The 19430-nt window shown below is 39.5% G+C and overlaps 1 protein-coding gene across 4 annotated transcripts in view; it reads right to left on the bottom strand.

Moving 5' to 3' along the window:
• Window positions 1-6119: 6119 nt before the first annotated feature.
• The window catches only part of nup58 (nucleoporin 58), a 46938-nt gene continuing 33627 nt past the window's right edge, over window positions 6120-19430 (bottom strand). For 3 of the 4 annotated variants that reach the window (XM_033022775.1, XM_033022776.1, XM_033022777.1), the window contains 2 exons: window positions 13924-14019; window positions 6120-7277 (listed from right to left, as the gene is read on the bottom strand). In XM_033022775.1, the coding sequence (XP_032878666.1) occupies window positions 7099-7277; window positions 13924-14019 (275 nt within the window). In that variant the 3' untranslated portion in view covers window positions 6120-7098. The remainder of the gene's footprint in view (window positions 7278-13923; window positions 14020-19430) is intronic. The other variant, XM_033022778.1, reaches the window with a different exon arrangement.

The raw sequence follows: 19430 nt of genomic DNA, 5'->3' as shown, positions 1-19430 counted from the left end.
GTCCATTTTCAAATAGTGAAACTCACCTTTGTAAAAAGCAACAGATCGAACAGAAATCTGTGGTTCAAGTCCATTTGAGCAGTGCTGAACGTTGTCTCTTTCCATCTTCTCCCAAACATAACAGTCAATAGTAAAACACAGAGGTGCTGGACTAACACAGTAGGTCAGGCACATCTCTGGAGGGGAGGATATAGATAGGTGACGTTTCGGGTCGGGACCCTTCTTCAGTTAATAGGGTGCGGCGCTGACATTTGTTGGATAAACCAAAGTGCCTCATAGTCAATTAATGAGTTTTCAAGTGCCAGCAAAGTTTTAATGTAGGAAAACAGCAGCAAACGTGCGCAAAGCAAGGTCACGCAAATTGTAATAAGGTGAGTGATCAATTAAACTATTTCACTCATGTTGATTGAGATATAAATGCTGGTCAGAGCACCTGGTCTATTCTGAATTGTGCTGTGGGATATTTTACATCAGTCAAGCAGCACAGTAATGCTGCGGTAGAGATGCTGCCCGACAGCGCCAGAGACTCGCCTGACCACGAGTGCTGTTTGTACGAAGTTTGCACGTTCTTGATGTGACCGCGTGGGTTTCCTCCCACATCCCAAAGATGTGCAGGTTTGTAGGTTAATTGGCTTCAGTAAAATTGTACTTAGTGTGTAGGATTGTGCTAGTGTATGAGGTGATCGCTAATCAGCGCAGTATCAATGGGCCGAAGGGCCTGTTTCTACATTGTATCTCTAATGTCTAAAGACACTCACTCCAAGAGAGCTACTACATCAAAATGTTAATTTGTAGATGGCACCTCAATAACACAAGCTTCCTTAGTACCACACTGAAATTCAGCCAAGATTTAATGCCAGAGTCCAGATCTTGGAATTTTGGACGCTTTTACTTCACAACTTCCTAAATTCACAGTATATTTTAGAAGGAAATACATAGAACAGTACAGCACTGGAACAGGCATTTAGGCCCACGTCTTCTTCAGACTGAAGAAGGGTCACAACCCGAAAAGTCACCTATCCTTTTTCTCTGGTGATGCTGCCTGGCCCGCTGAGTTACTTCAACACTTTGTATCTTGCTTTGGCATAATCCAGCATCTGCAGTTCTTTGCTTCTATGTCACCTATCCACGTGGAGTGCTGGTGTAACTCAGTAGGTCAGGCAGCATCGCCAGAGAAAAAGGATAGGTGATCTTTTGGGTCGGGACCCTTTCTCAGTATGAAGTCACCCGACCCGAAACGTTACCGATTCCTTCTTCTCGGGAGATGCTGCATGACATGCTGAGTTACTCCAGCACTTTGTGTTTATTTATGCATAAATGACACTTCAGGTCGGGGCCTTTCTTCAGACTGCATGCTAGGAGTTCTGTAATTGAAATGTTGGCCTCCGCTTGAATAACATTTTATTCTCACCAATTCCAATCAAAAATTGGCCCCAAATTTCAACACCTGTGATCATTTGTAATTATTGCTGTAAGGATGCGAGTCCTCGTAGGAAAGGAGGTGCTAATGCTTTTCCCATCTACTCCAAGCAACACGAGTGCATCTGCAAATGACAAGCTTGCCCTCTAATGGACACTGAGACAAACTAAAGTGGAGTTTGGACATGGATTTTTTTTTAAACTATTGTCCTGCCACTACCATTGCCAAGTAGCCTGGGAGCCACAGGATATTAGTATCCCACAGGTATCATCTTCAATGGTGGAGCATTTATTTTAAAGATACAGCAAGGAAATAGGCTCTTCGGCCCAATGAGTCATTGCCGATCATTGATCAACTAGTTCTATGTAGAACTGAACTAGTTCACACTAGTTCCATGTAGAAACAAGGAACTGCATATGTTGGGCTACAGAAAGAGACACAAAGTGCTGGAGTAATTCAGCAGATCAGGCTGCATCTCTGGAGAACATGGATAGGTGATGTTTTGGGTCGGGACAAAAGAAAGGTCCCGACCCGAAACGTCGCCTCTTCATGTTCTCCTGAGGTGCTGCTTGACCCGCTGAGTTACTCTATCACACTAGTTGTATGTTATCTCACTTTCTCATCCACTCCCAACAAACTGGGGACAATTTACAGAGAGCCAATTAACATACAATCCCGCACATCTTTAGGACGTGAGTGGAAACCAGAGCATCCGGAGGAAACTCACAAGGTCACAAGGAGAGAATGCAAACTCCTAACAGCCAACACCTGAGGTCAGGAGCAAACCCAGGTCTCTGGCGCTGTGAGACAGCAGGTCTACCAGCTGCGCCACCACGTCACCCTGTACTGCCTATAGAATCATTACATCACTAAAAAACCACCAGCTTCCGAGGAGCGATCGAATTAGACCTACTCCCTGCCTAGTTACCCGTAACAATGGATTTTATTTTATCTAATTTATCTAATGTATCTCATTTTGTTTTTTAAACAAGGATTGAGCCAGTGAATTTGAGATTACTCTCTAACTGAAAAAATATTCTGGATTCTGAGACCTGAAAGGCTGATTCTGGATGATCACCCATGATTACATTGAATGGTGGTGCTGGCTCGAAGGGCCGAATGGCCTACTTGTTCCTTGTTCTGTAGTCCCGTCTCCTTAAATCCATGTCTCCAATACTCAACCCTTCTATCAATGGGAAGTTTGCCCCCGAAGTCCTGGCAATATCTTCATAAATCTTCTCTGAACTCTTTCCAGCCTCCCTTCCATTTTCTCATCTGCACTTCATGCTGCTTCAGCAAGGCCACCAGCATAATCAAGGACAAGTCTCACCCTTCGATCCATTAAGTCCATGCTGACCATTGATCACCCATATACTAGTTCTATGTTATCACAGTTCCACACCCTATACACTAGGGGCAATTGACGGAAGCCTATTAAACAAAAAATCTGTACATCTTCAGGAGGTGGGAGGAAGCCAGAGCATCTGGAGAAAACCCACACGGTCACAGGGAGAACGTACAAAGTCCACACAGACAGCACCCGTAGTCGGGATCAGATCTGGGTCTCCGGTGCTGAGGCAGCAGCTTTACCGCTGCACCACTGTGCCTCCCTAGATGAAGAATGCTTTCTCCAACGCAAGTCATCATTGGAATTTTTCACTTCAGAGGGCGATGGATGTTGAGACATTAAAGGTATTTATGGGCTGAGGCAGTTAAGTTGTTGGACTACAGAGTTATGGGGAAGGGGCAGTAAATCGAGTTGAGGGTGAAGATCAGATCAGCGGGAATGTTATTGAATGGTGGGGCAGGCCCAGTGCAGTGTGACCTACCCCTGCTCTTATTTCTTATGTTATTCCAGAGCCACAAATCTAGATAAAACATACACCATTCTATTTAAGAGCAAATAAAGTACTGACCATTATTATCTAATCTTACAGAATGCAGTGATTAGTTTAGTTATACAGCATGGGACACAGGCCCTTTGGCCCACTGAGTCCGTCCCAACCAGTGATCCCCTACACACTAGGGACAGTTTTATCAATTTTACAGGAGCCAATTAACCCACAAACCTGCACGCTTTTTGAATGTGGGAGGAAACCAGAGCACTCAGAGAAAACCCATGCAGGTCACAGGAAGAATGTACAAACTATGTACAGACAGCACCGGTACACAGGATTGAACCCGTGTCCCTGGCACTGTAAGGCAGCAACTCTACCGCTGTGCCACTGTACCGTCCCTAGTGTTAAGTAATGGACGGCTGCAGGTATGGTATTGCTGTTTCAAAAGAGAGAAAAAGATAGATCAGGTAATGCGGGCGAGTTAGTCGAGCAATGAAAACCAATTACTACGAATAAATTCTGAGGAACAACATTATTCTCCAATTAGAAAGGCATTAAAGTTTAATCGGGAAAATTGGGCATAAATTTGTTAAAGGAAGTTCATACCTGTTTAACAATTGATGAGGTAAGAAGTTTGGTGAGATTAGTTCATTTGATATCATCGACATAGATTTTAAAATGAGTCTAACATTGATAAGAAAATAAAAACCATGGAATCAAAGGGATCCAATGATGGTTTAAACAGAAAACAAAGGACAATGGTGCTTCAACAAGAAGGCAGGTGCAAGCAGTTAAATTCTGGGGAATTTAATTACAGGTTTCTGGCTTTTCATGGCATTTGTCCATCAGTTGGACTTGAATGTTAGGGGCAAGGTGAAGTGCAAATTATATCAAATTGGCTGGGCAGATAATGGAGATCTACAAATCAATAAACGGAGCAGTTGGACCAAAAATAAAAGATAATGACAAATAGAGTTCAATCCAGAGAAGTTTGAGGGAATTCATTTAGAAAAGGCAAACAAGAGAATATCATTCATTTGGTCTGTTCCTTTTAATACCTCTAGTTTCCCTCTCCCCTGACTCAGTCTGAAGAAGGGACTTGACCCGAAATGTCACCCATTCCTTCTCGCCAGAGATGCTGCCTGCCCCACTGAGTTACTCCAGCTTTGTGTGTCCATCTCCAGTGTAAACCAGCATCTGCAGTTCCTTGCTACACAATATACCTGGCAGCTATAGGGAAATATAGAGGAACAAAGAGCATATGTCCTTAAGGAGCAGGGCAGGTGGATGAAGTGATTAAGAAGGTTTGGGGAATATTTGCTTGTATTGATTGCACAGATTATAAGAACAGGAAAGGTCATGCCTGATAGTATAAAACACCAGACAATGGATACGTGAGAATTCAGGCCATCACAGTAAGGGGTACGATTAGACGAGAGATACAGCACGGAAACAGGGCCTTCGGCCCATCGAGTCCGTGCTGAGCAACGCTTATGCTGTACACTAACACTATCCTACTTAGAGTTGAGAATTTCAGTACGAGGGATGTTTTTAACTAGGCAGGTTGTTTTCTCTTGGACAAGGGAAGAACACATTTAATTGAGATACAGTGCCCTTCATAATGTTGGGACAAAGACCCATCATCTATTTATTTGCCTCTGTACTCCACAATTTGAGATTTGTAATAGAGAAAAAAAAAAATCACATGTGGTTAAAGTGCACACTGTCAGATTTTATTAAAGGCCATTTTTTATACATTTAGGTTTCACCATTACAGCAGTGTTTATACATAGTCCCCCCATTTCAGGGGACCATCATGTTTGGGACACAGCAATGTCATGTAAATGAAAGTAGTCACGTTTAATATTTTGTTGTGTAGTGTCAAGCGCCATAATTGAAATAATTTTGATGTGTCATATAAGACACATTTTTGTTTCTTCAGGGAAGAAAGATATTTAAATACATTTTTGGTCTCCTAATTTGAGGAAGGACATTCTTGCTATTGAGGGAGTGCAGCGTACGTTCATCAGGTTGATTCCCGGGATGGCGAGACTGGCATCTGATGAAAGAATGGATCGACTGGGCTTATATTCACTGGAATTTAGAAGGATGAGAGGGCATCTTATAGAAACATATAAACTTCTTAAGGGATTGGACAGGCTAGATGCAGGAAAAATTTCCCACATTTTGGAGGAGTCCAGAACTAGGGGTCACACTTTATGGATAGGACTGAGATGAGGAAAAACATTTTCACCCAGAGAGTTGTGAATCTGTGGAATTCTACTGCCTCAGAAGGCAGTGGAGGCCAATTCACTGGATGTTTGCAAGAGAGAGTTAGAGAAAAGCTCTCAGGGCTAATGGAATCAAGGGAAATGGGGAGAAAGCAGGAATGGGGTATTGATTTTGGATGATCAGCCATGATCATATTGAATGGCAGTGCTGGCTCGAAGGGCACACTACTCCTGCACATATTTTCTATGTCTATGTCACAATGGGAATAAATGTCCTGGAGTTTTGATAGACTACATAACCTAGTCACTTTTTTCTTTAAAACTTGTACAAGTTGTGTAGAAAGGAACTGTAGATGCTATTTACAGGAGATTGAGCACCTCAGTGGGTCAGGCAGCATCTCTGGAGAAAAAGGATGGGTGATGTTTCGGGTCGGGACATCTGAAAAAGGGTCCCGACCCAAAACGTCACCATCCTTTTTCTCCAGAGATGCTGCCTGACCCGCAGCATTTTGTGTCGATCTTCTGCACAAGTCCATTGTTATATTAGTTATGAATGTGTGTCTAAGAAACAGAACCAGTGTCGTAAATCATAGATGTAGGTCTCATTAGAAACATACAGAATAACAAAGCTTGTGGAAGTTGCTTTATTTTAACAAAATTAACAATTTTCTCCAAATACAATTGCATTTTCTTCTAATTCAAGACTTCACAACAAAGTTCAAATACATTTGTTATATACGTTTCCATTTCACTTGTTTTGAAACAAACAGACGTAAATAACTTGGTGGTCACGAAGAAAACAATTCAGAAAACAAATCTGGCCTTGAAAAATCATTGTAAGTAAATTCCAAATTAAGCCTGCACACAGCAGCATCTCATGCACAAAAACACGGTGAGATTGAGGACAACAGTGACATTCGCTAACAATCCCATCCAACTCAACATCTCTCACTTCCTCCCTCACCAATAAAGGCATCAGAGCGGAGTTTCCTCCAACCTTACAAAAATAGACATTAACTATATATTAAAGGAAAGTCACCACCACCAAATCTCTCAACCATGATACCTTCACAACGCAAAGGTATGACTGCCTAACTCTCTTACTACAAAGACACGTATTGGGCAGTACCTACTGTATAAAAAGTGCAATGTTTAAAGGCTATGATCGCTGTGAATTTCCATATTTAAAACACGCATGTTACCGACTTAACACAAATAATTTCCATTTCTCAGTGAGGCAGTCGTCTGCAAAGCTCATGGTTCAAATTCACTTACATAGCAGCTGATCTTCAATAGGTATGTGACCAATTACTAACATAGAAAACACCTGATACACTCCTCGTTTAAGCTTTGTATATATGAAATTAGCTAGGTACACAATCCATCTTGTGTTACTTTCAAAAATATAATCTTCACTGTGAAAACTCATTGATATCAGACTCCTTCTGGAAAATGAGGAATTTCTGATTAAAGCTCGCCTGGTCAAATATAAACATTCTATTTGGTGGTAGATTTCTATCTACAACTGTTAAAAAACATATTTGGGACACAGAACCATGAGTCATGCCTAATTTAAGAAATATGTGGCCCTGCCCAAAATAATAATTCTCTATCTTTTGCCCCGCTTGTTGCCGGCTGGTGGTTTCTTCAGTTGTAGGAGCTGTCCCCCTACAAGATTGCTGCTAAGACCTGATGTTGAAGGATTGGACACACCAAAGGTCAGACCAGCAGACGCTGTGATCCCAGGGTTATTGAAGTTAAATCCAGTTGTAGTTGAGCTGCCAAAACCTTGCACATGAAAATAAAAAAAACAAAAACTACACATAAAAAAACTTTCTTGCATCTGTTTTCCCAAACTGCAGGCATATAAGAAGCAAAAATAACACCCCCGTGTTGAATGCACTCTTGTTATAGAACAAACTGGTGAGGCGTTTCAAAAATGAAATAAAAGCAGTCGGATGTGCTTTCTCCCCATATTACACAAAAGAATTTAAGAGTCTAAATGCCCAAAATATTTTTTGAACAGCAATTACAGTTCATAAGTTGTGTCATTTTCAAAACTATCAGTGCCATATTGAACAGTCTTTCGTGCAAGATTTCAAATTAGACAGCACGGCAATTTTCGCACCGAGATTCATTCCAAATATTAAGAGTGCATTTCTAATCATTTACTCGCCTCTTAAGAGTTCAAAATTAATCTGAAGAATAGTAAAATGCATTCATTATTTAATTAACTCAAAATAAACGGTTTGAATACATTTGTTAAAACCAAGAAGGAAGGAACTTTGTGTGATTGTAACCATTAAATTTTGAAAGCAATTCCTATTGACGTAAATTACATTTCCAGCACCCTCAGATTATGCATAACTATCATTAGTGGGTGGCTTTGTTTCAAGAGGATGGTAGAATATTATTTTCAAGTATTTATAAGTACTATAGGTGGGCGATGATAATGCTGGGGAAGGAAGTTAACCAAGAGAAAAGTAATTGTGCACAAAATCATGAGAGGAATAGAACGGGTATACACACAGTCTTTTGCCCAGAGTTGGGGAATCAGGAACCAGAGGTTCAAGGTGATGGGGGAGGGGGAAGATTTAATAGGAACTGGAAGAGTCATTTCTTCACACAAAGAATGGTGGGTGTATGGAACGAGCTGCCGGAAGAGGCAATTAAAGCAGGTACAATCTCAATGTTCAAGAAACATTTAGACAAGTTTAGGACAAGTTTAAGAGGGATATGGGCCAAATGCAGGCAGGTGGGACTAGTGTACATGGGACATGTTGGCAAGTTGGGCCAAATGGCCTGCTTCCATGCTGTAAGACTATGGCTCTAAATCACACACAACTGCAAGAAAATAAACAACAGTTTACATAATCAGAAACACCAAGTCTCTTATGCGCACAATTAATTTCCTTAAATGAAAATAACTGAAATTTAAAAAAACAGGAAAGTAATATTAAAACCAGTAAATAATCATTGTGATATTTGTAAAAGAAAATGGTTCTCACACACATATAGTGGTATCACTAATTAGCCATGACACTCGGGTTAAAGCATTTGACCCATCTGTGTTTTATTCTTACAAAATAAACACAGCTCCATGTGGATTTTCAATTTTCATCACTCAAACTGACTAGATAAACTTCCCCCAAGTAAGACCAATGATAGGCAATAGCAGGTGACCAGAAAACAAAGAAAACTATGACAAAAATCCTAATTAAAAAACAAAACTAATAACATGTTAAAATCACAGCATTAGTTGTAACTGGTTGGCTTTGTATAAGCTCATGTAACTGTTAAGTCCACAAAGATCAAATTGGATAACTTTGAGCGGCACACAGTGGTGCAGCTGCTGTCGACAGAGACCCGGGTTCGATCCTGACCTCACATGATGTCCGTGTGGAGTTTGCACGTGCTCCTTGTGACCTCAAAAATGTGTGGGTTTTTAGGTTGATTGCCCCTGTAAATTGCCCCTAATGTGTGGAGTGGATGTGAAAGTAGGATAACATAGAACTAGTGTGAACAGGTGATGGTCGGCATGGACTCGGTGGGCCAAAGGGCCTGTTTCCATGCTGCATCTCTAAACTAAACATCTTTGCTCTTAACCATAAAGAAAACGACAAATGTTATTTGCATTGCCAGCCATAAAAAGTATTCTTTCAAAACAATAAATGCTATTCATTGAGATACGATTCCTTAACAGTGAAGCTCTAAGATAAATGGATCAGCTAATTTTGCCAAGAACACCGGAATTTCTGTATCAACACTAAATCGTTTGGGTGTCTAAAGAGATATTTCCAATGACAAAAATGATTATGCTGCACATTTAGTATCTTCTGACTAAATTTAAAAGTAAAATCAATATCATTTAACAAAGCTGATTTGACAGCTATTTCTAAAAAATAAAAAAAATGAACTTTTTAGTTTTAAGGTATTTGTGTGTCAGGAGCATAATCCAGATTTAATGCACCGAATAGAGATTAGAGATTCCAGAAAGATGTTATACGAAATCCTAACATATTTGCTCTAGAATAGGTAAAATGCATATTGAAAACTAAAAAAGTTCTGGTAAAATAGGAAGAAATGCATCTTGGTGCATTATACATAATTCTATTCTTCCTGACCTGCTACTGCTTCAAGTGGAGTCAATTAGCTTAGCCATCAGTTACAACTACCACATATATTTATTCTATTAATACACACAATTTAGTTACTTTGTGATGCTTCATTGTTATGCATCATTTATTTACCTCATGATCAACTACAAACAGGTACAAGTGCTGTTTTTAAGCCAAGAGAAACAAAACATTGTTATAAAATATTTCTGGTTTTAGATGGGAGCAGACAGGAAGAAAATAAAAAGGTGAATAATTTTAAAACATGGAATTTAAAGAATCTTTTGTATTTTGATAGAAGTATATAAAATTATCAAATGCATAGAAAGGGTAAACAGTCCCCCAAGATGGAAAACAAATAAATACTAGAGGGTACAGCTTTAAGGAGAGAGGGGCAAAGTTTAAAGGAAATATTCAGTGCAAGTTAAAAAAACAAACAGGCTGGTGCGTGCCTGCAACCCACGTTGTGGTGGATGCAGATACAATGGTGGCATTTTGGATAGGCACATGGATATGCAGGGAATGGATTATGTGCAGATAGATAAGAAATGGTCTTGACATTATGTTCAGTAAAAAACATTGTAGGCTGAAGGAACTGTTCTTGTGAGTATTGTTGCATGTTCTACGATTATTTTTGCAGTTACATTATAGAATGGCAGTAAAGGTACTTTTGAAATTTGAGTTTTATTGCTTCAATAGTTGTCATTTGTTTCAGAGTTGTTGTACGAATTGAAAACTATATAGAAAAACCACCTCAGGGTGGTGATTTCTTTCTGCATAATGCTCTAATGGAAATTAAGTGATTTTTCACCCCAAAAAAAATAAATTAGAGCAACATATGACTTTTGTGTGTGAGGGACTCTTCCTCATAGCTATTTAATATTGAAAAGTCATGGAAGATAGGTTGTTTCCAGAATAGTGCACAACAATTTTGCACAATCTTCTGTGTCCACCAGTCACTCAGTTTCACCAATTGAGCCTTCCAGATTTTCAACCATAAAAAATAACAAGACACATTTTTCTATTAAACTGAGGGTTTCCATTGAAGAACAACTACTAACCTGCTAAGCTTCAACAGGAGCCCAGATACAATATGACAAGTTCAGCTATAAATTAGATGTATCATGAGGGATAACATCTGAGAGCTTCAAATTTTCAACATAATGAGAAGTCCCAGACTATAACACTAGTACGGATGTGGTTAAAATAATGTTCTCATAGATATTCTATCATTACATATCATTTATTCCTATGAATAGCAATGCCTAAATGATTCTTTAAATCTTTCCAATATCACCACGGACCAACAACACCAGACACCTGATTCAATGCTGTTTAGTTTAGTTTGGAGATACAGGGTGGAAACAGAACCTTCGGCCCACCGAGTCCGCACCGACCAGTGATCCCCCCGTACACTAACACCATTCTTCACACACTAGGGATAATTTACAATTTGTCCCCAAAGTCAATTAACCTACAAATCTGTACATCTTTGGAGTGTGGGAGGAAGCTGGAGCACCCAGGGAAAATCCGCACAGGTCACGGGGAGAATGTAAAAACTCCGTACAGACAGCACCTGTAGTCAGGATCGAACCCAGGTCTCTGGAGCTGTAAGGTGGCTACCGCTGTGTCATCGTACTACCCCTAAAAATATTTTCTAATGTTCTGTTTAAAATGCCAACTGAGGAGACGAAGTGGATAATATTCTCCTTAGATTTTCAGAATTTATCAGTCAAGTGTTTGGCTGAAGGGCCCGTTTCTGTGTGCATCACTCTACTAAACTAAATAACTTTGCTCGATGCACCCTTTATGAAAATAGTGAGTGTATGGAATGAGCTGCCAGAGGAGGTAGTTGAGACTGCTACTATCGCAATATCTAAGAAACATTTAGACAGGTACATGGATAGAGGGATATGGGCCAAACGCAGGCAGGTGGGACTAGTATAGATGGGGCATGTTGGGCGGTGTGGGCAAGTTGGGCCGAGGGGCCTGTGTCCACGTTGTATGCCTCTAGCTCTCAACCACAAAGAAAATACCGTGTTATTTGTATTCCTACTCCATAAAGTACTTTTTCAACACAAATATGATTCAGTGAGATAAAGTGAACTATGATTCCTATACCGTGAAGCACAATGGTAAATGGTTCCATTAATTTTGGACGCCCATATGAATTTCATTCTCACTTAAGTGAGAGTAGATAGGAATTGCAACAAAGAAACAGGGTCTTTGGTTAACATTTCCTGTTTCAGCTCGGAATCCTTCTTCAGATTGAAAGATAGAGGTGTGAGGAAACTGGGGGGTGAGAAAGGCCAGAACAAATCAAGGCCAGCAACAGATGACCTCAGGAAGGGTGGAGTACATAATAGCCCATTGATGGCTGGGGAAGATGTGTTGATGAGAGGGATACAAGGATACAAAAAGTGAAACTAGTAGGGTAGGGGTGGGAATGCAGGAGTTACTTGAAATTAGAGAAATCAATGTTCATACCGCTGGATTGTAAACTGGCCAAGTCAAATATGAGGTGCTGTTCTTACAATTTGCACGTGGCCTCACTGACAGTGGAGGAGGTACAGGACAGGAAGGTCAGTATTGGAATGGGAGTTAAAATGTTCGACAACCGGGATATCACGTAGGCCAAGGCAGATGGAGCGCAACTGTTACATATGTACTATATCCTCACTTGTATATGTTAATTTGTAAATTTCTACATATATCATTTACCTAAATCCAGAAATTGAACGTATAGATTGGAAAAAGCCAATGGTTAAGGATTCGAAACCACACCAGAGAACCATGAGATAGTTCAGATAACCAGAACTCCAGCATCTCCACCATTGGCAAGATTATGATTACTAATCCAATATAAATACCCTGCCAAATGGACAAAGCCAAGCATTTTCTAGGAGCCATAAATCTTGCATCCTGCATCTGACAGAATCTCAGATTTTGCATTGGCATCTTTATGATATAAACTGTGCCTAGATCTTTCAGATGATACTATTCTACTGAAGAGAAGATGTGTGTATTTATCATCAATGCAATGCAACATCAATAGCAATCAAAATGCAGAGTACAATTGCAGATGAACAACGTTAAAGGATGATCTTTGGTATGTATTTTTCACTTTTTTCATTAGTACATCTAGAGTACGAGTATATCTTTGCAGTGCACTCTTGATCAGTTGGCCAGGTGGGCTGAGCAATGGTTGATGGAATTTAATACAGAGAAACGCGAGGTTGCATTTTGGGAAGTCCAACATGGGCAGGACCTACACTGTGATATGGTAGGACTCTGGAGAGTGTTGTAGAGCAGAGGGATCTAGGAGTGCAGGTGCATAGTTCTTTGAAAGTAGCTTTACAAATATATAAGGTGGTCAAAAATTATTTCCGCACATTGGCCCTCATCAGTCAGGGTATTGAGTATAGGTCATGTTGCAATTGTATAAGACATTGGTGAGGCCAAATTTAGAGTACTGTGTTCGGTTTTGGGCACCATGTTATAGGAAAGGTGTTGTCAAGCTGGGAAGGGTTAAAAGAAGATTCACGAGGATGTTGCCAAGACTAGAGGGCCTGAGCTATATGCCCCTGTCCCACTTAGGAATCCTGAACAGAAACCTCTGGAGACTTTGTGCCCCACCCAAGGTTTCCGTGCAGTCTCCCTACCTGCTTCCACTACCTGCAACCTCCAGCAACCACCTGCAACCTCCGGGAACCGCACGGAAACCTTGGGTGGGGCGCAAAGTCTCCAGAGGTTTCCGTTCAGGTTTCCTAAGTGGGACAGGGGCAATAGGGAGAGGTTGAGCAGGCTAGGACTCTATTACTTGGAGTGCAAGAGGATGAGAAGTGATCTGATAAAGGTGTACAAGATTATGAGAGGAATAGATTGGGTAAACGCAGAGTCTCATGCCCAGGTAGGGGAATCGAGAACCAGAGGACATAGGTTTAAGGTGAGGGGGGGGGGTAAAGAATTAATTGGAACCCAAAACCTTATTTTACACAAAGGCTGGTAGCTGTATGAAATGAGCTGCTGGAGGTGGTAGTTGAGGCAGGTACCATCGCAAAGTTTAAGAAACATTTAGACAGGTACATGGACGGGACCGGTTTCGAGAGATATGGGCCAAATGCAGGCAGGTGGGATTATTGTAGAAGGGACATGTTGGTCAGTGTGGGCAAGTTGTGCCGAAGGTCCTGTTTCTATGTTGTATGACTATAACTCGATCATGTCTGAATACCCAATGGATTTCTGCTACACTAGCTATGAGCTATCTGAAATCACTTATTTACCATCACGCCACTAACAGAAACAAAATTACAACAAACCTGCACTGAGGCTTCCTGAGGGTTTAGTGGCTGATCCAAATCCAAATGAGGCGTTGCCTGAAGTATTACTTCCAAAGGCAGAAGTATTTCCAAATCCTACAAGAATAAGTACTACACACTTAATATTCAGTGTGCTAGAAACATTATAATCGTACAAGATAAATTTCCAACACGTAACCAAATGGGAATAGATTTTGCTTCAAAATTCCATTAAAAAAAAATTGTAGCCAGAACAAATAATAACAATATCCTTTCATCTTTTCATTCATGGATAGGAAAGGTTTAGAGGGATATTGGCCAAACGGGACTAGATTAAATGGGGTATCTTTATCGGCATGGATGAATTGGGCCAAAGGGCCTGTTTCATGCTGTATGATTCTATCCAGAATATTTCCCAGTAAAAATAAAATTCAGAGAACTTTAATAAGTTTACTTGTAGTCTCCTTGTACGTGACAAAATACACAGCAAATCTGCTGCACCACATACATACTACAGAGTGGGCCAAAACTAACGAGGAACTTAATTGCCTGTGAAGTATTTTTCCCTTTGATAATTGCAGCATACACTGTATTGATACTAACAGAGAAAAGTGTGAATTTGAGAAAACAAAACCAATTCTGAACATGATTTTCTTTTAAAATAAAGTTGAGAACATTACAAAACAGGATTTCAACGTCAAATAAAAGTTTTCTTTTTAAAATTTGCACTAAAATCCATTTTCCGCTCTTAATTTAGTATCGTGTTGGCTGACAACATTAGTAAAGAAATATCTCCCCCTCCCCAAAGTGTATATTTATTTCTTAACACAGATTTGGATGGGCACATCGGGATTCTTTAGTAAAGCAAAGAATACTATTGAATCCTTTTGAACTTCAATGGTATGAAGGCAGTGAACAAGGAGATCAAAAATCACTCGGAAAATACAAATAGCGTTGAAAGATATTTGATGTATATTATGTTAATATTGTGAAAGATTGCTCTCACAATCTTCATAAAAGATTGCTCAAACAATGTTCTCGCTGAGTAATAACTACAATGAAATTTTTGTTTATAATGTCCTGAAATTACCTTGGGAAGGCAAAATAAATTTTCATTGCCAAAAGGGAATAGATTGACATGAACCATGTTACTCGAGGCACAAGAAGTATCAATCCATTAAGCAACAGAAAATAAAATTCTCCCCAAATTAAAAGACACAAAAATCCAGACAGCCACAACTATTAATTAGTCTTATTTTAGTTTTGCATTGAAATAATGTGCAGGTGAACTAGGTTATTATTTGTAAAATAACGTATTTTATCTGGTTAAAAAGTCAAACAGATTCAGAATTGGAAGATTTTCCCTGTTTTGAGGAAGAGTCAACCCAAGTGGATTGTAAAAAACAACTATTATGACCATACAGAAACATTGGACACAAATAGATCATATAATCCATTCCAACTCATCCCACAAGGTAGCATGATTCAGATAATGGTCAAGATTAAAAGTTCAGAATTTAAGGTGCTGGCCGAAGTACTGCTAAGTACTTACAAGAGTAAGAACGCCAAAAAAGATTCCCCGCTAACAATCTAACAAGGATAATTTAGGTTTGTCTTGCTGACACCTCTGTTCGTTTCTGTAGTATCTACAGTCAATTAAGTTTCAATGCCAAAATTAAATTTCAGAGATAATCCTAAGTAAAATAAACTAACTACACAAATTCACAACTATACGTATGCTTTTGAAATTAGAAGATTCCAAATGCAAACTTAAAATAAGTTAGGTTCTACAGCAATAAGTCCATAAGTTACAGGAGCAGAATTAGGCCATTCGGCCCATCAAGTCTACTCCACCATTGAATCATGGCTGATCTATCTTTCCCTCTCAACCCTTCTCCTACATTCTCCCCATAACCCCTGACACCCTTACTAGTCAAGAATCTGTCAAACTCCACATTAAAAACATCATTGACGGCCTCCACACCCTTCTGTGGCAATAAATTCTACAGATTCACCACCCTCTGACAAAATAAATTCCTCCTCATCTCCTTGCTGAAGGCACATCCTTTTATTCAGAGGTATTGTCTCTGGTCATAGACGCTCCCACTAGTGGAAATATCCTATCTACATCTACTCTATCCAGGCCTTTCACTATTCGTAATGTAGCATTACAGCCTGGTGTTAAGTAGCAGTTACTTTCCTATTCATAATTCTTCCCATGAAAAGAAAAAGAAACAAGGATCATCTTGTATCGTCAGAGGTATTTTGTATTGTGGAGTTAATTGACAACATGACGTCAGGCAACGAGTTGGAATGTGTTGCAGGGTCTATGAGTCGCAGCAAGCAGTCGAGCAACAAAGATAATTTTGCCCGAGGAATCTCAAAAGTGTAAATGCTGGAAATCTAAAATTAAAATAACAATCAGAAAATGCTGGATAAGTGGGTCATACAGCTAACAGGCCTAATAAAAGGTCAATGACTTGCAAACATTAAATGTCCTTCCCTTACTATTTCCAGCAAAAATTGTGTTAAAAATTATTTTTTACTTGAATATCCAAGCAAACAAAAACTACAGTAATTTTCCACAATGAGAAATAATTTTTCCAAAACACAACTCTGAGTGAAGTCTAGTTGAATACCTATTGTGGTGTGGACACCGAGTTCGACTAAATTGTCCATTCATCTCCGCTCCTTTTAGAAATAGCATTATCACGCCATGGAGATTTATTGATAACATTGTATTGAGCATGGAATTTGAGATCAAACAGAATATGGAACAATAAGTCTACTGCACAGCAAAGTCAATGTAGGCATAAGGAACTGCAGATGCTAGTTTACCACAAAAAAAAAGACAAAATCCTGGAGTGACTCTGCGGGTCAGGCAACATCTCTGTAATCAATTTATTCAGCTCTGATGAAAGTTCGTTCCACACTTGCTGCCAAACAGCATTCACTGAGAAGGACAGCACAGTGGCACAGCTGGTGGAGCTGCTGTCTCACAGCGCTAGAGACCCAGATTCGATCCTGACCTCGGGTGCTGTCTGTGTGGAGTTTACACGTTCTCCTCCCCAAGACCGCATGAGTTTCCTCCGGGTGTTCCGGTTTCCTCCCATATCCCAAAGACGTGCAGGTTTGTTGGTTGATTGGCCTCTTTACATTGCCTCTAGTGTGTCGGGAATGGATGAGAAAGTGGGATAACATAGGACTATTGTGAACAGGTGATCGATGTCGGCACGGACTTGGTGGGTCAATGGGCCTCTCTAAACTAAACTAAAATTGATAACAAGACTATCACTGTTTGTCATTGTTATAGCAGGGAGCTGAATAAATCTTCTGGGATACAGATATGCATTGTTGATTGCAGAAATGCAGAGGTTGGTGTCAGTGAAAATTGAAATAGAATACAAAATGACTTTTCGGAGAAAAGAGGAAACAGACTACAGCAACCTCTCCCCGGGAAGGCAGGGTTATTTATCCAGGAAAATGAAGTGATTTATACAATACAAGTGATTTATTACATACAAATTACCAATCTGTTATCATTTGCAGTAGTGTATTCAACTAACTAGACTGAGAAGGAATTCTCCTGGCTGTATATAGTATATTTATTGTATGCAGTTTTCAATAAAATGCAATTTACCACCGATATTCGCAACTATTTTACAAATTAAAAATGTAATTGTCTAATGATTTGAATTGAGCAATCTGAAATATAATTTGGAAATTCAAATGATCAAATTTGCATTTAAGGGCTTCTTAATTAAAAGTGGCAATAAAAATGAGCAGTTGGGAACTCGGAAAATTTCCTAAAATCTATTCTTATTCTGACACATTTTACAGTTATCAAACTTAAGGTAAGGAATCTTGAATTAGCAGTTTAATTCTACATTTCCTAGACTAATGCATGACAACAAATGAGGCCCAGTTTAATTAATCTGATATGAGCAATATTTAGTACCAGTTTGCAAATAGTTAAGTGCCTACAGGTAGCTCTCGACATACTCATGGATGAATAATTTGCTGCTGAAATGATAGCAACACTATCAATATTTGCCTTTGTTATAGTATCGAACTGATAAAAAAGTTCTGGGATACAGATACGTAAGGGTGATTGCAGAAATGTAGATATTTGTCACTATAAGAAACTGCTTTGAAACCTTAAGAAACCAGTGTTCTGATGAGAACTTTGGGTATATCTGAATTATTCTGTCGACAAAGTACCCTAAAAATGCTGTGCATTGTTGCATCAATGAAACTGAGCTTTTAAATAACATGCCACTCGCTAATTACTGTGCGGATGCTTAGAAACTTTTCTAGCCCCCAAAGAAATCACCTTATATATGTGCACCTGTCAGCAGTGAACTACAGCAGAATATATTATATTTTAATATTAAAAAAATCTAATTCGCTCTTGTCATAGGAGCAGAATTCAGCCATTCAGCCCATTGAGTCTACACCATTCAATCATGGCTGATCTATTTTTCCCTTTCAACCCTATTCTCCTGTCTTTTCCCCATAACCTTCCCAATCAAGAATCTATCAAGCTATCTATTTAAAAATACCCAATTATTTGGCCTCCACTGCTGTGTGGCGGTGAATTCCACCGGTGAGATTCACCGCCCACTGACTAAAAAAACCCTCCTCATCTCCATTCTGGAGGTATGTCCTTTTAGTTTGTGGCTATGCCCTCTGGTCCTAGACTCTCCTACTACTAGAAAAACCCCTCCACATCCACTCTATCTAGGCCTTTCATTATTTGGTAGGTTTCAATGAGATCCCTTCTCATCCTTCTAAACTCCACCGAGTACAGGCCCAGAGTCGTCAAACGTTTCCCACGTGTTTACCCAATCGTCTCCCGGATGCAAGACTGAGCTTCCAAGATTGTTCCAATGAAATCCGAGGATGAAAACACCTTGGTTTTCCATGTTACAACCTTCTACTTAATGTTGTGTTCAGTAATTTCAGACAATGGTTCAGCTATTTCCATGTACCTTGCTTCCAGATTGATCTCCAATTATTATTTCCCTTTGTCCAATCTCCATCCCTTTTGTTATTTAATCTCCCAACTAATCCTTTTGTTCTTTGTAATATTGTGAAAGTTGTTTTATTCTATATATTTTCCGTTCCTAATCAAAGATCATCAACCTGGAAAATCCACACTGCCTGTCCTGTTCATTTTCCCAGCATTTTCTTTTATTTCTGACTTCCAGCATTCAGTGTTTGGCGATTGTTACATTATGTTTCAACAAAGGTAGAGTGAATGCAAAACGCCAGGGAATTTGGAGGTGCTGGAGCAGCAGATTTTCTGAACAATCAGTTATTGTTCTACTAAGATCCCAACACATATTTATTTCACTTTTTATTTTAAGGTAAATTTAAAGTTAGTGCAGGAACCAGAGTGGTTGGGAACACACAAAAAACATCAACTGGCATGCCAGATGCTGAACTAATGGATTTCTGAATAGTTTGATAGCAAATTATCAAAGTTTCACAGTATCAGATTTTGCTGCAAATAGCATACAACAAAA

Source organism: Amblyraja radiata, chromosome 6 (assembly GCF_010909765.2).
Source record: "Amblyraja radiata isolate CabotCenter1 chromosome 6, sAmbRad1.1.pri, whole genome shotgun sequence".
Classification (NCBI taxonomy): domain Eukaryota; kingdom Metazoa; phylum Chordata; class Chondrichthyes; order Rajiformes; family Rajidae; genus Amblyraja; species Amblyraja radiata.
The sequence above is the reverse complement of the archived record's forward strand: the minus strand, read 5'-3'. Positions and strand labels throughout refer to the sequence as shown.